At 49.6% G+C, this 16,209-nt stretch overlaps 1 protein-coding gene across 1 annotated transcript in view; it reads left to right on the top strand.

Moving 5' to 3' along the window:
• The window catches only part of LOC115644506 (alpha-2-macroglobulin-like protein 1), a 46,480-nt gene that overhangs the window by 11,449 nt on the left and 18,822 nt on the right, over positions 1–16,209 (top strand). The window contains 15 exon segments of the mRNA XM_030548955.1: positions 2,559–2,611; positions 3,974–3,994; positions 4,690–4,849; positions 5,333–5,417; positions 6,426–6,554; positions 6,777–6,883; positions 7,544–7,653; positions 8,519–8,593; positions 8,904–9,134; positions 9,896–9,959; positions 10,395–10,540; positions 11,465–11,614; positions 11,867–12,019; positions 12,974–13,085; positions 14,670–14,751. Coding sequence (XP_030404815.1) covers positions 2,559–2,611; positions 3,974–3,994; positions 4,690–4,849; positions 5,333–5,417; positions 6,426–6,554; positions 6,777–6,883; positions 7,544–7,653; positions 8,519–8,593; positions 8,904–9,134; positions 9,896–9,959; positions 10,395–10,540; positions 11,465–11,614; positions 11,867–12,019; positions 12,974–13,085; positions 14,670–14,751 — 1,678 coding nt within the window.

Raw genomic sequence — 16,209 nt, 5'->3', positions numbered from 1 at the left:
ACCATGCTGCTGGACCTGTCCGTAGCTGACCCAGTTCCCCTGCCCCTTCATCCGGACCTGATTACCCAGGAACACGGGACCCTCTGTCACCCAGACCTGCAGTCGCTGCACCTAGCGGCGTGGCTCCTGCGTGGCTGACTGGCTCTGAGCTGCGCTGCTCCACGCCGGTGAGGGAGGTGCTCTTGAGCAGCAGGAAACCGTCCACAAGAGCGACATATTCGGCCAAGTGGAAGCGCTTCTCCTGTTGGTGCGTGGAGAGAAATCTCCGCCCTATGGAAGTTTTGGTAACCGACATCTTAGACTACATTTGGTCCCTCAAAGGGTAAGGTCTGGCCATATCGTCATTGCGAGTCCACCTAGCAGCTATCTCCACCTTTCACCCGGGTGTGGATGGTCGCTCCATTTTTTCTCACCCAACGGTGTCTAGATTCCTTAAGGGGCTGGAACGTTTATTCCCTAACGTCCGTCCCCCTGCTCCAACCTGGGATCTTAACCTGGTGTTGTCCCGGCTCATGGGGCCCCCCTTTGAGCCGTTAGCTACTTGCTCCCTGCTTTACCTCTTGGAAGACTGCCTTTCTAGTAACTATCACCTCAGCTAGATGGGTGTCGGAACTCCGGGCTCTTGTGGTAGACCCCCCATATACGGTCTTCCACAAGGACAAGGTGCAGCTGAGACCACACCCTGCCTTTCTCCCCAAGGTGGTCTCAGCCTTCCACGTCAACCAAGAGATATTCCTCCCTGTTTTTTTCCCGAAACCTCACTCCTCAGGCAGGGAGCAGCAGCTCCACTCGCTTGATGTCCGTAGGGCTCTCGCGTTCTACGTGGAGAGGACCAAGCCCTTCCGCAAATCCCCCCAGCTTTTCGTAGCAGTAGCGGACCGCATGAAAGGGCTTCCTATCTCCTCCCAGAGGTTATCCTCTTGGGTAACGTCCTGCATCAGGACCTGTTATGACTTGGCCCATATCCCTACGGGCCGTGTGACTGCGCATTCTACCAGGGCGCAGGCGTCGTCGCTGGCTTTCCTCGCCCGTGTGCCCATCCAGGAAATCTGTCGGGCAGCGACCTGGTCATCGGTCCACACCTTTGCTTCCCACTACGCCCTGGTCCAGCAGTCGAGAGAGGATGCGGCCTTCAGAACTGCAGTGCTCCATGCCGCGACTTCTCACTCCGACCCGACCGCCTAGGTATGGCTTGGGATTCACCTAACTGGAATGGATGTGAGCAATCACTCGAAGAAGAAAAGACGGTTACTCACCTTTGTAACTGTTGTTCTTCGAGATGTGTTGCTCACATCCATTCCACACCCGCCCTCCTTCCCCACTGTCGGAGTCACCGGCAAGAAGGAACTGAGGAGCGGGCGGGCCGGCAGGGATATATATTGGGCGCCATGGCGGCGCCACTCCAGGGGGCGACCTGCCGGCCCGCTGGAGTTGCTAGGGTAAAAAGTTTCCGACGAACGTGCACGCGCGGCGCGCACACCTAACTGGAATGGATGTGAGCAACACATCTCGAAGAACAACAGTTACAAAGGTGAGTAACCGTCTTTTCTCTGGGCTTGGTCAGGGCTGCCCCACATTTGTCTCCACAGACCTGAGGCAGCTGCTGTACATATTGCCTGCTGGAAGAAGCAATGGTGGGGAGCAGGTAGACAGGAGGCCTGACTTGTCAGCCCTTCCTCAGTCTGTGCCTGAGTTGCTCCACTCTCTGCTGAGGGCTCTGGCCATGAAGCATCAGCGGTGTGTCCTGGCCCTGTGGTTGACAATGGGGGCTGGGGAATATTTGGAGTGCTCATGCATGTGATGGGAGCACATGGGTGGGAGGGAAGAGAGACCACACTGGAGGATATACAGTGTGGGGAGACAGGCACACAAGGATGGAGGATACAGTGCAAGGCCTCAGGACTGCTAGGAGACACATTGGTGCCTGGGGGCAGGGGAACAAAGTCTGGAGATACATACAGTCAGCGATGGGGAACACTAGGGTCTAGGCAGGAATTAACTGGGAGATGGGGACATGCAAGGGCCTAAGGGTTGGGGAAAACCCACTCTTGTTCACCTCTCAAAAGGAGGAGCTTGGAGGCCTCCACATGAGCTTAGCTCATAGCTGTTTACAGACTTCACTGAGGAGAAAATATAAGAGAGACAAACTGTGACCCACAAGCCTCGCAAATTGTTAGAGGAAGTGAAACAAAAATGTTGGGTGTGGGGTACAAATGGTAGAATTTCCTTGCTCTGGCAGAGCTATGTGGGGAGCCCAGGGCTTGAATAGCAGGAGGGCTGCAGGGCAGGGCTGAGGGGCAATGGCAGGGCTATGTGGGGAGCCCAGGACTGGAATAGTGGGGGTCTGCAGAGCAGGACTGAGGGGCATTGGCAAAGCTGTGTGGGAAGCCCAGGACTTGAATAGTGGGGGGCTGCAGAGCAGGACTGAGGGGCATTGGCAAAGCTGTGTGGGGAGCCCAGGGCTGGAATAGCAGGTGGCTGCAGGGCAGGACTGAAGTCCATTTCTGAATGTGTTCCACCATCAGAACTTTTCTTTCAATATTCTTTTCTCCCTTCAGTGAAGTTTAGGATTTTGACTCTGAATGAGGAGTTTGTTCCCCTTGACAGCAAGGTAAGGCACATTCAAGTGGACAAAGGGAAGTTTCCTGACTCCACATACCCTGTCCTTCTTCCAGTCATCTCCACTCCCTGGCAATTCCAAGTCATGTCTGTCTCTTTCTCCATGAATGTACACAGGTCTAATATGTCCTACCCCTCAAGGTAACAGTCGCTAAACTGTTATTAAAAGTGGATGGGAGCTGGTGCCCGATTGCTAATGCCGAGGCTTACGTCCAATGTTGTCTGAATCACCACATGGCCACTCCCCAGCAGGTGGCTCAGAAATGCCAATTCTCTATTGAGTGTATCCCAGCTCCCTTTTCTGGCTGGTTGAGGGGTAGTCCAGAGATCTGCACCACACTCCCCTACCAAAGGGGACATGCTAGCCTGTGTAAGCATCTGCAGACTTCAGCCACAGTTACTATACAAATCACATGCACAGCAAGCTGGGATTAGAACTCTTGTCCTCCAGCTCTGAAAACCTCAGGCTTCTGCTAGCTGAGCTCAAAGAGAGCTTCTCCTGCTAACAACATTACTAATATGTATTTATATTATTGTCATGGGGCAGGACCCCATTGTGCTACGTTCTGTACAAACACAGATCCAAAGAGGAGGGAATTCCCTCTTTCTGAGCCATCCACTAGAGGCTGCTATCTCATGCTCACTCAGACATACAGATAGAGCCTGAATCTCCGGTGTCTTGCACATTGTGTAGTCCTTTGCATCCTTTGTGGTCCTTTCCACCTCAGACCACATGAATACTCATTTTACACAAGTGTAAATGATAGTGCAAGGCAGTGAAAAATCAGATCCAAAGCCAGTAATTCGTACCTGCTCCTGTGTTTATAATCCTGTAACCAATTCCCCTCACTAGTGGCTGGAAGAGTAAAACCCACTCTAACCCTTCCCTGTGAAGGCAGTGCTTTGAGAGCCAAGTGTTCTCTCCCATTACTGATGCTGTGTTGCCAACTCTCATGATTTTATTGTGAGTCTCGTGGTCTCTGAGTGCTTCTCTCAAAGCCTCAGCTGCTCGAATGATATTGTAAGAGAACATCAGCTTTCATTCAGTTTTGAAAAAATACGTTTCTAGCCCTTGTTGCAGAGGAAAGCTTGAAAATGTGAAGCAAGTGAACACCAAAGGCTCAGAAACCAGAAGACAAAGAAAAAGAGCCCAACATTTATTACTTTAAAATATCTCATGAATTTTAAAGTCGATCTCATGATTTTTGGGGAGAGGGATGGACTAATTTTTTAACTTCTGGGGATGGCAATGCTGCTGCAGCATGTGTAACTAGCTAGGTAACAATGGCATTTTTTACATATCTGTCTGCTGGGTCATTACATTTTCTAATACTGCTGTCTGTTTACCTTTCAGTACTCTGTGATAGAACTCCAGGTGGGTATCTTATAACACCTAGATACTATGGTGATGGATGCTCCAGGATACATACATAGCTAATTTGAGTATTTAGTTAAAGATATTCCCTTTGGAAAGGGTTGTATGTGTGGTTTGTCCAGTCACTTTTCACAGCAGATATCCCAGAACCTCATGATCAATCTTTTATGAATGGGTCAGTTCTAGAGCTTCAAGCAACCTATGTTAATTCTTGAATTTCATTCCTAGATAAAGTGGGAGGTTCTAAAAGTCAGCATCCTTAATAGTCTCCTTTTAAGCTATAATTTGGAACAGAATTCTGAAGCTTTGAAGACTTCAGCATTTAAAACTTCATATACTATAAGATCTAGGCTCTTTAAAATCAGCAACAATAAGGTAGAACGTTATTTTAGGCCTATTTAGGACTTACTGGGCAAAGAAACTAAAACCTTTATAACTTTGTGGATTCTGGGATCTAGGCTCCTCTGAAACTTGGAACCTTTATTGATTTTTGGGTTATGAACTGCGGCTGAATAGACTTTAATGAGAAAAAGAAGCAAATAGACTAGAACTTTATGAGTTTGACAACTCAGACCATTTTAGAACGTAATGAGCAAAAGCAACTAGAATTGTTAGAATGTTCTGGACTCAGCCTTTTTAAATAAGCAAGTAGGCTAGTGCTAATGGTGGCTGCCTTTTTTTCTCTCTGAGAGCAGGACCCCAACAGTAACCGGATTGGTCAATGGCTCGATGTGCGGCCGAGGCAGGGCATTGTGGATCTATCCTTCCAGTTAGCTGATGAACCTTTCCTGGGGACTTACACCATCGACGTGGCCAGCACAAAAGATTCCAGTACCTTTAGTGCTGAGGAGTATGGTATGATGAAATGTGGAGGGGAGAGATATGAGGAGAGGAAACTCCTATCAATGGATTGTATTTCTAATGTCCAAAAAAATGTGAAGGCAAAACATCTTCATCTGAGTAGTGGGATAGTGATCATATACCATCTGAGAGCCAAGATTAATCACATGCCAGTGGAGGAGTCACACCTGGGGAGGATCACACCTGATGGGGTGATACGGGAATCTTAGTCAGGATAAGTTGAAATGTCACTTCATCAAGATACCTAATTAATACTTGGGCTGGAATAGTATGATAGCAGTGCTGGAAATTCCTCCAACACCATTTCATTGAGGGATCCCAGCAGTGACCTATAGGACATACTCCTCCCCTTGTTCGTTCCCTCCTTGCCTATACCCCTCTATACACCCACATACCCTGTTCTCTTGTGAGACCCCTCCCTAAGCCTATGTCCTGCCAGCCTGCTCTTCACCTGCTCTCTCTGGCTTTTCCTTCTAGTGCTGCCAAAATTCGAGGTTTTCTTTGAGGGGCCAATTCAGATTTACGCATTGGATAAAACCTTCTTGCTCCGTGTGTGCGGCAGGTGAGGAGGCTGCTTTGCCGGGAAGGAGCTGCTAATCAATGGTCGCACACCCTTTCCCCAAGCACCCCTATCCCCTGAGTCCATCAAAGGAAAGAAATCGGAAAGGAGAAGGAACAAACATTAGGTGCCTCTTCAGATACCAAGAGATTCACTGTGTAGGGCAAGATCCAAGCCATTGTCTTTCCCTGTGGAAGATCTACAGGAATCCAGCTGGAGAGTGGCCCTCACTCGGAGAGGGGAGCCCTGTGCTAGACAGGAGAGACTGGATACACATGCTCACCAGGAAAGAGCTAGGGTAGGGTGAGGTCCACATACCAGCCTGGAGAAACCCTTCTTGAGGTGAAGGAACGCGCATCATCATGTTTGGGAAGAACACACCGCTTCTCATTGTTTAAACTCTGCTGACCATATTTGCTTCATAGGTGGAGAGGGTGGGTTTCAGTGGAATCGTAGCTGTTAGAAGCAACAAAGAGTCCTGTGGCACCTTATAGACTAACAGACATATTGGAGCATGAGCTTTTGTGGGTGAATACCCACTTCATCAGACACATGTGGTGGAAATTGCTGTTAGCAGTAGCTAAGTAGGGGTGGGGGAAGGAGGATGTGTGAATGCTCCACTGCTACCTGGATGGTGTAAACTCCACGGGGAGGGAGAAAATGTTCAAGAAGGCACTGAATGGGGAGAGCCAGGAGTGAAGGGATACATTTCAGGCTGGGCTATGAGGAAACATTCCTATCAGAGTTACTAGACTGTGACATCGCCCCGGACCCAGAGGTGTGGAAGCCCCAGCTTGTGTTATTTGAAATCAGACTGGGAAAAGCCCTGAAGAAGAGTCTGTCAAATGGGGATAATGGTACTGAGCTTCCTCAGAGTGGAGGTTTGAGAGCCTCAGGAGGGAGGCAACCATAGAGGAGCACAATGCTCATGCCACTGCACACTCTACAATATTTCTCTTTCCTTAGTGCTTCTCTCCTGGTTTTCTTTCCCCTCTGCCCTGTTTCTCACAGGTACACCTATGGGAGAGCAGTGCAGGGCACCATCTGGGTGACCCTATGCCAGAAAGCTTGGCGGTACAAGCGACCTCCAAGACACTTTGGCACAGATATCTGTGAAGAGTACAGTGGCCAGGTGAGCTGGTTAGCCCTATCGAAGAGAGTAAGTGGGTAGGAAGGGAGCACTGTGGAGGCAGAGGTGTCAGGGAGAGGGGAGGGAGAGGAGAGGGCAGCAGCACTGCCCATTCTGTAGCATGGAAAATAGTTGCACAAGGCCTCTGTGGTCCAGTAACTTCTTCCTGTCTCCACAGCCCCTCAACCCAGGCACAGCTAATGCATGCACCCTTTCCATTTCCAAACCACCAGCAGGGGCTGCTTCTCCACTTCTGTGAGCATGGCAGTCTTTAACCTCACCTCCTACGAGTATGACAGCAAGCTCAGTGCAGAGGCCTCTCTGGTGGAAGACAGCACAGGTGAGCATAGATGCATGAGACATGTGGGACCACATGGTACAGGGAAGGTACCGAGATAGAAGGTATTTCCAGACTGGTCACACCAATGGAGTGGGAGAGGATCAGGACCTCTTCATCCCTCTTTTTGTCCATTCCTTTCAGAGTGTGGTGTCAAGGCATGAGGAGAACCAGAGAGCATTCTGGGCTGTGTGTCCTGCAGAGATCTCTGCTCTGAGGCAGTGTTGCTTCACAATGGGGTTGGGAGTGGCTGTGAAGGTAGGGAATGATTTTACAGAGGTATGTTTGACAACTCTGGGAAAAACAGTCTCCATGTCTCTGAAGGGTACACATGCAAAGCAGGAATTGTTTAGCAGGCTCCCAGTGGGGGTTACAGGAATAATGAAGTGAAATTGAACAAAGTCTGGATAACCAGGGGCCATTCTTTAGGTGGAGTCATTCCCTGGTGCCAGCTTCATAGAATGTCAGGGTTGGAAAGGAACTCAGGAGGACATCTAGTCCAAACCCCTGCTCAGAGCAGGACAGATTTTTGCCCCAGATCCCTAAAAGGCCCCCTTAAGGATTGAACTCACAACCCTGGGTTTAGCAGGCCAATGCTCAAACCACTGAGCTATCCCTCCCCCCACTAGTTCACATTTCTCGCCTTTTCTCCCTTTCACGTAGAGATGCAAATCAATGCCTCTAGCCAATTTCTCATCTCCAGGGCAGCGGTGACTGCCACATTTGAGGAGCTGGAAGATTACTACATCCCTGGAGTCCCCTACAGAGGGAAGGTGATTTTCCCCCTCTCTTTCCTTCCCCTAGTTTGCAAGTGAATTTAATGGCTAATAAATTGTGCTGAACCAACACCTGGTGGAGAGCTGACAAGATCTCTTTGACCCCACTATGCATACTGCTTTCCTCCCTCTCCCCCCTGCCAATGGGCCTTAGCCTTGCTTTAGATGTCCTCCCACTGGGCTGGCAGAGATGTTCCTTCAGCCTCTGCTTCAGAGGTACAGCTACCTGTGGGGTACATGTCCCCTCAAACCAGGGTTTTCCTGTGCTGTTATTGCTCTCTGCACTCTGCACGAGTTAGGCATTTTCATGCCACATCCACCCCCCTTCCCCAGTTTTTTTAGGTAGTTTCACCTCTGACGTCTGATGAGAGTCAAACAAAGGAGTTAATTAATGCCATTAGCAGATGTGATTGGACACCTGTCCAATAGGAACTGGACTGACCCACACCAACTTTTTTCACACAGGCCATCATATAGCTAAGAGTGGACAATTTTCAGCCACCCTCAACTTGACTGATACTGAATACTTGGCTTTAGAGGTGGGAAAGCTTAATATCCCTTTTGCCTGACGTGGCTCCAGACTGGAACCAGTGCCCTAGAAGTGAAAAGAGCCAGCTCCAATTCCCCTGAGCCAGCCAGTGCCCCTACTGTGGGGCTAGATTGGAATCAGTGCTCTGGAGGTGTATTAGTCACGGGCCAGAGGCTGATGAGTAGGACACTAAAGGAGATAAGTGATCTTAGTTTTTATGTTCTTCTGTGGTGCATCCAGATTAAACTACAGGATCATCGTGGGGATATTATGAAAAGCACAAAAGTTTACCTCATGATAAGCTACATGGGGTGACGGTTTAACAAAACATACATTACGGATGGCACTGGAAGAGCTTCATTCAACATGGACACAACTGCCTGGAATAGCTCGTCTGTCTCTTTGGAGGTAAGATTCAACACTTGTGTTCATGAACGTGAAGACTTGGAACTAAACAGCCCAGCCAACACCCCTGAGTCTTGCCCTACAGCCCCCCTGCTATTCCAGTCCTGGGCTCCCCACACAGCTCTGGCAGTGCAGATATTAGGAATAACAAGGGAAGTGGTGAAAGCCCTATATCTTGAGACATTTGTAGCTGGTCATGAACAAAGCCCTAGAGCATAGACTGCCTTGGTGTGGGTTGGGGAGAAGGAGGAGATAAAATGTGACTGTACAGGTCTTTGTCCCTAATTTCTATGTGTCTATGACCTTATCCTAGGGAAGATTCAATCTGGAGGATCTGGTGCAAGAACCTGGGAAGATTAACGTTGATTATGTGAACACTTACCAGTACCTGCAGCCGTTCCATGTCACAACCAAGAGCTTCCTGAAGATACACCTGCTGCCGGGAATGCTGCCCTGCGGGCTGCAGCAGAATGTCCAGGTTACATTTGCCCTCAGCCGGAAGGACCTGGGAGAAGGAGCTAGCCACATGGATTTCGCCTACTATGTGAGTCACAGTGGAGGGATAATCATATATGGGGAAAGGGAGAGCAGCACACATTGGGGTGGGTTGCCGAGCTGAAGCCTATAGAGAGAAGTTGTAGTTGCCACTTAATTTGGTACTGAGGGAAAGTGCCAGATGGACAGGCACTCAGAGACCTCTGGGTGCAGTATGTGAAGCAGCAGTTCAAACTTCTCCACAAAAAGACCCTCAGCTGGGCCCTGGGGCCATCTCCATGGGTGAGATAGGAGTTCAGTCTGTGTGGCTTATTCCATCCTTGGCCTCTGCTGAGGCTGCCAAGAATAGGCCACTCAGCATCAATAGGGATGGTGGGTTTTTGTGATGTGCACACTTCTCTCACTAGGAACTGAACTGAGAACCCCTCATTCCTTTCAGACAGGCTGCCAAACAGCCACCCAGTGGGAATGACTTCTGGTCACTATTCATCCAGGCTTGATTAGAGTCTGTTCTCTGGAGGTAAAAGACCCCATCTCCCACATCTTGATCCCCTGATGCACTCACTATCCATCCATTGCCCCTGACCTGGGGTTGTCTCATAACTGGTTCCCTTAGGGGGAAAGACTCCTCATCCCATTCCCTGATCTCCCTGAATCAGCCAGTATCCTAGCGGTGAAAATACCCTTATCTTAGAGCCTCAGTTCCATCAAGGGTACAGCCTGTGTGCTATATTTGGGTGCATGGGCTGGGGTTGATTACATTCTGGGGATAACAGCACGCAGGATCATCCAGTTTTTCTCCTCCCTCAGGTCACTGGGAAAGCTGGGATTGTCATTAGGGGACAGAAGAATGTACGGATTGGGAAACTGAGCAGTGAGTTCTGAAACCTGGTCCCAGGGCTAATCTAGAGGGTGGAGCCAGTTCCTGAGGGGATCCTGGGGGCTAATGGATGTTTCATAGGTTTCCCTTGAAATCCCCCTTGGTTTTGAGTGACCTGGTTCCATGGTAGAGCTATAACACATGGGAAATAGGTCAGAGAGAAGCTTGTGGGAATAAATCATAGCAGCTGGAACAAAGGAAACTGAGGATGGAATGATGGAGTGGGGAGGGAGTGAAGGGAGAAGAGACTGAAAAGGGTTGAGGGAAGGATAGAACAGAGAGGAGGACACGGAAAAGGAAGTGAAGGGATAGTGGGAGATTCCTCATTACCACAGTGATAGGTGCATTAGACATTCAGGGAGGCAGAGGGGATAGGAAAATATCTTGGAGGAGTTGTGATGGAAACACTTTTTCTCTCTTTCTATCAAGCACTGAAAGGCTCCTTCTCCATCCCTTTGACCTTCACCTCTAATGTCGCACCCGCCCCTTCATTAGTGGTGTACGCCATCTTCCCTAGCAAAGGGGTGGCAGCCGACAGCATCCAGTTTGATGTTGCCATGTGCTTCAAAAACCAGGTGAGACTCGCAATTGAGGGGGAAACTGGGGATGGTGCTGAGGGGAAATAGCTGGGAGGAATTGGTGCACCTTGGGCAAACTGGAGTCCCAGAATCTTCAGAGGGGAGAAAATGGGTGCAAACATTGTGTGAAAGCTCAGGTCCCAGGGGCACAGAGCTTCCACCTAGTAGTGACCAGTCTGCATGAGAGTATCCAGAGTGGTCAAGGCACTGGCTCTATCTAGTCTGGTCTCACTCCTTTTCCTATACCAGATCAGACCATAAGCCTGCCTAATGCATTATCCCACCTTCCACTGGGCTGGATCAGAGAAATGGACCATCAAGTCTGGTTTCCTTCATCCAGCCATGGCCACTACCTGCTATCACAGAGGAAAGCGAGGCACCAGGATGCATGTGGTCAGTTATGCAGTGCTGTAGAGCCATTTGCCCTCGGAGTTATCACTGCATTGCCTGTCCCAGGGATCTCTTGCTGTCAGAGATGGTCTTTGGGGCCCACAGAATCTGCATCAAAGGGAGCCAGTGAATCTTGGGGGGAGGAGGCCTCTGTGGGACAGTTCAGAGTGTGAGATGGGGATCAGCTACTGTCTCAGTGCACTGAGCAGTGCTCTGCTAGCTGTGTCTAGGCTTGGGGCAGAGTTATAAGAACAAAGGTCTGGGTGATCTTCACTGAAAAGACCCAGCCACCATGTCTTCCCAACCAGAACACTGGATGGGGCTGACAGGAAAGACCCACCGGCCCCACTGCCAGCCAGGTCATAGGTACAGAGAGTGAGTGAGCAGAGGAAAGAGCTGGAGAGGGTGTTTGCCATCTGTGAGTGGGGATGAGAAAAAGGAGGAGTGGGGATGGAGGGGTGGGAAGGCCCATAAAGGTAACATCTCTTTTTCTCTTCCACTGTTGCTTGCTTTCCTCATGTGCTGAGTAAGGTGAAGATGGGCTTCTCAGCTAAAGAAACTCTCCCAGGATCGACAGTCCAGCTCCAGCTTCAGGCGGCTTCTGGCTCAGTGTGTGCAGTCCGGGCAGTGGACAAGAGCGTGCTCCTCAGGAGGCCAGAGAAAGAGCTGACCAACCAAACAGTGAGTGACTGTCCTTCAGAGTCATGGTCATCCAGGACCAGGGATGGATTGAGGAGACACAAAGGTGGAGTGACTTGTGAACCAGCAGCTCTGCCAGGGAAGGGGCTGGAGGAGAAAGCTGGGGCTCTCGGGTGAAGGGGAGTTTCTGTGCTAGAAAGGGGCAAGTATGGGACATTTGTCTTGGGATGGTGTGAGGTTGATAGATACCTGCTCCTCTCTGCCTGATTCTTTCCATTCTGTTGCTTTCCCTAGGTCTATGAGTTATTCCCTTTCATACACCGCCATGGGTACCCCCACCAAGTTGAGGAATACCCAGATCTATGTGTGCAACCTGCACCTTTATTACCACTGGTGTCACGGAGGCCTTGGTATCCCTATCAGCCGGATGTCTTTAACCTCTTCAGGGTAATTGTCTCTGAGCTTTTACCGGAATTTGCGTGGAAATAACACCTGGGAAACCACATGCGAATGGGAAAGTGCCCTCCCCCAACAGCTTTACTCTCGGCAGTCTATTCCCCTGTTCTTTGCCCAGTCTTAGCTTTAGTGTTCCAAGTGGTATGTGGCTTCCACCTCATCCCTTGGGGAAACTGTGCCGCAGAGCCTAGAGTTCATCATTACAGGACACTCTCGATTTCTAGATCATTCTCCTCCAGGGATAAGTGTTACCCCTCTTTACTCCTTCCTAACCAATAGCGAGGCAGTGACACTCACTGGCTGGGGCAGGGCAAGCGAGGTGGGCACCTCAGATTGGTGGCAGTAACACACAGCACTGCTTAGCAGTGTGACCACATCAGGCAGGTGACTGGAGTCACTGGACATTAAATGGCCAATGCAAGTCTCTGAGACTCCCCCTTCTGATGAGGAGAGAGGATTGGAGGCTTCAGTCAGTGCTTGGGGTTGAGAAACAAATGGGGCCTTCAGGCGGTTGTCTGGGTGACGCAGTAGTGGGCACTCTCCCACCGTGTGCAATGCAGCCCCAGATGCCCATAGATTTGTCACAGTGAGCAAGGCTCTGCCATGATCCTACAGGGCCATGCAGGGGAATCATGAGCAATGAGGCTCAGACCTCTGAACAGCCACAAAGGCTCCGCCCCCATGTGCCTGCCACTGGAGCTGACAGGCCCAAGTGGGAAAGTAAACTGCACCCCAGAAAGGAATGCAGTAATATGCCGCCTTCCCAGAGCAAAAGGGGAACAGGAGTCTGAGGCGCATCCCCTCCTGAGGCAGATCAGCCCCACGCCACCCCAGATGTAGGGCTGATCCCAACAGCTAAGGTTAGATCACAGTTATTAATGAATCTGATCTTGCCATATTGCAGCTGCTGCTCTCCCACTGCATCACTCTTTTTCTTTGTAACAGAGCGTAGGCCTGAAAATCTTTTCCAACCTCATGATAAAGAAGCCAACTCAGTGCTATTATCCCATGGACAAGAGGCCGACAGCACCCCCACTAAGGCCCATCGGCAGCCTAGGTAAGCTTTATCCATTCCCTCCCTCTAGCTGCTGGGTGGGTATCCCTGCCTCTGCCTGGCCAATGGATACTGACAGAAAACCAGGGCTGAGGCCAACACCCAGAAGGGGGAGTTGCCCAGTGCTTAGTCCTCAGCATAGGGAGTTCTGAGACCCGGGTTCTCTTCACATCTGTGCCACTGGCCTGCTGTGTTGCCCTGAGTAAGTCACTGCCTCTGTGTGCCACAGTTTCCCCATCTGTAAAAGCGGGATAATGATACTGCGCTGTCTCACAATGGGATTATAAGGCTTACATCATTATTGTTTGCAAAGTGCTTTGAGCCCCTTGGTGCTGAGCAATGCAAAGTGTTATAATTCATAACTATAATTAACCTTACCTGATCTGCTCAGTTGCTATCGAATTATTCTTAAACCTCTGCTTCCCCTGGCCAAGGTAACCGTCATTTCCTTTGTAGCTATTCACTTTGCACTCTCTAAACCCTCTGACTTCTTCAAACATTTCAGGCTCTCTGTCTCTGCTATTTTTTTTCAGTACTTCCTTCCTCTTCCCCAAGCTGCTGAACAGATCCTCCACTCTCCCCTTTTCCTTTCTCCATTGTTTGTCTTTCTTTCTGCTCCTTCAGAGGTCCGGGGGGAGGAGGGGGGCAGGGACAGCAGGACACCCCAGCAGTCAACTCCCAGCAAAAGAGCCATCCAAAACCAAGGCAGAGTGAGCACAAATCCCGTTGATCTGGGAGAAACTTAAACCACAGATCCATTGTGAGGGGAGCACTGTGGAGAAGCATGATGCCAAGAGGTAGAGATTAGGGTTGGGTGGAGTTGTCTCCATGTTCCCTCCCTAGTGCATCTGGGACACTGCGTTAAGGCCCTGGTGACACTTCAATGGCCTTTGGATCAGGCGCACAGTTCTAACACAGTAGACTGCCAATAGCAGGAGAGCAGTGATGTGACCAGTCATGCATTGAGGCAGCGGGGCCCACCAGAGGATCACAGTTGCACTTGCAATTCTCCCAGCATGAAAGGAGAAAGCCCAGCCCCACCGGCAGTGCCCTGGTGCTGATGGGTAGGCACAGCATAAGCAACCTCCACTAAGGTCACTCTATGGAGGCCTCCCCTTCTTCCCTTTCCCCAGGGCCCTCACCTCCCTAGGACAATGCTGCTTTCCTTTCCCCATTTCCCCTCCTTTCCCATAGGAGCTCCTAAGTGCATCTCTCTGCCAGGCTTTTCTTTCCAGGTCCCTGGGATAGCGTCACTGTCAGCCATCTCTCACCATGTGCCCCATGCTGGGAACAGTCACTGCCCCTAATGGGTACAACACCCACTTGTCAGTGAGGGGCAGGGCTCCTCAGCTTTGGCACTTTTGGGAGCATTGTGTAGAGACTAATGGGGGGCCAATCTCCAGGAGTAAGCGTGGCTTTGTCCTGAATCTTCCATCTGCAGTGCCAGACTAACCCTTCACTCACAGACTATCAGCCCTGGCACCCTCCCTCTGCCAACTGAACCTGTCATCTCAGCGCTGGACAGTCTGTGACTGAGGGGGCTAACTTGTCCAAATCCTGATGGAGAATCTGTATTATTTGTTTCAGAGGCTCCTCCAGAATCCACTATCCCAGGGAGAGTTCGCCGGTATTTCCCTGAAACCTGGCTCTGGGATTTGATCTCTGTCAGGTAGGTACTGGCAGCTGGAGGAATGCCATGGAGGGTGAAGGGAACTGTGCCCTTTCTTGTTAAGTCTGAATGATTTCTCCCCAGCGTTTGTATGAAAGGCCAGATGTAAGAATTCTTAAAATCCCAAATGGAAAAGATTTACTAGTCCCTTCACTGTCCCAGCCAGTACAGATTTGTTCTCACAACACATTCTCCAGGGCATTGTCTAGTCTTGGTTGATGGTGATTCCATTGCTCCATTTGGGAAGGTTTTCTCCCAGTTAGTAGATCCTAAATGTTAGGGAATATTTCCAGATCTACATCCAGAATCTCTTACTTTGCTCAGTTTCTATCACATTTCCTCCTACATTATCTCCCTGTAGCCTCCTGAACCTACCTGGTTCTTTACACACCTCCATGATCACAGACAGTTATCACCCCTTTTTTGTCTTTAGTCAAGCAAGACACATTTAATCCATTTATCTTTGCTCATAAATATCATTGCAGGTCCCTTCTACCCACATACCAGATGTAGCAATGGAGTCACTGTTGACTCTTGAGAGCAGATAAAATGTAATTATATTGACTCCAAACATCTATTTTTGTCCCAGAGCACGGGGTTGTCTCCTTTGGCCTTTCTCTTTGAAACAGAAGGGTTTTCTGAGCATGGATCATATGATTAGACTCACTGCAGTGGAAGCAAAAGCCCAAATTCAAAGATCCCAAAGATCTTGGTGGGGAGGGCCTGAATTCCCCCAACTTAGGTCTGAATTTTGTAGCTCACAGACTCATAGACTCTAGGACTGGAAGGGACCTCGAGAGATCATCGAGTCCAGTCCGCTGCCCTCATGGCAGGACCAAATACTGTCTAGACCATCCCTAATAGACATTTATCTAACCTACTCTTAAATATCTCCAGAGATGGAGATTCCACAACTTCCCTAGGCAATCTATTCCAGTGTTTAACTACCCTGACAGTTAGGAACTTTTTCCTAATGTCCAACCTAAATCTCCCTTGCTGCAGTTTAAGCCCATTGCTTCTTGTTCTATCATTGGAGGCTAAGGTGAACAAGTTTTCTCCCTCCTCCTGATGACACCCTTTTAGATACCTGAAAACTGCTATCATGTCCCCTCTCAGTCTTCTGTTTTCCAAACTAAACAAACCCAATTCCTTCAGCCTTCCTTCATAGGTCATGTTCTCAAGACCTTTAATCATTCTTGTTGCTCTTCTCTGGACCCTCTCCAATTTCTCCACATCTTTCTTGAAATGCGGTGCCCAGAACTGGACACAATACTCCAGCTGAGGCCTGACCAGTGCAGAGTAAAGCGGAAGAATGACTCTCGTGTCTTGTTTACAACACACCTGTTAATGCATCCCAGAATCACGTTTGCTTTTTTTGCAACAGTATCACACTGTTGACTCATATTAAGCTTGTGGTCTACTATGACCCCTAGATCTCTTTCTGCCATACTCCTTCCT

Source organism: Gopherus evgoodei, chromosome 1, assembly GCF_007399415.2.
Source record: "Gopherus evgoodei ecotype Sinaloan lineage chromosome 1, rGopEvg1_v1.p, whole genome shotgun sequence".
Lineage (NCBI taxonomy): Eukaryota > Metazoa > Chordata > Testudines > Testudinidae > Gopherus > Gopherus evgoodei.
The sequence above is the reverse complement of the archived record's forward strand: the minus strand, read 5'-3'. Positions and strand labels throughout refer to the sequence as shown.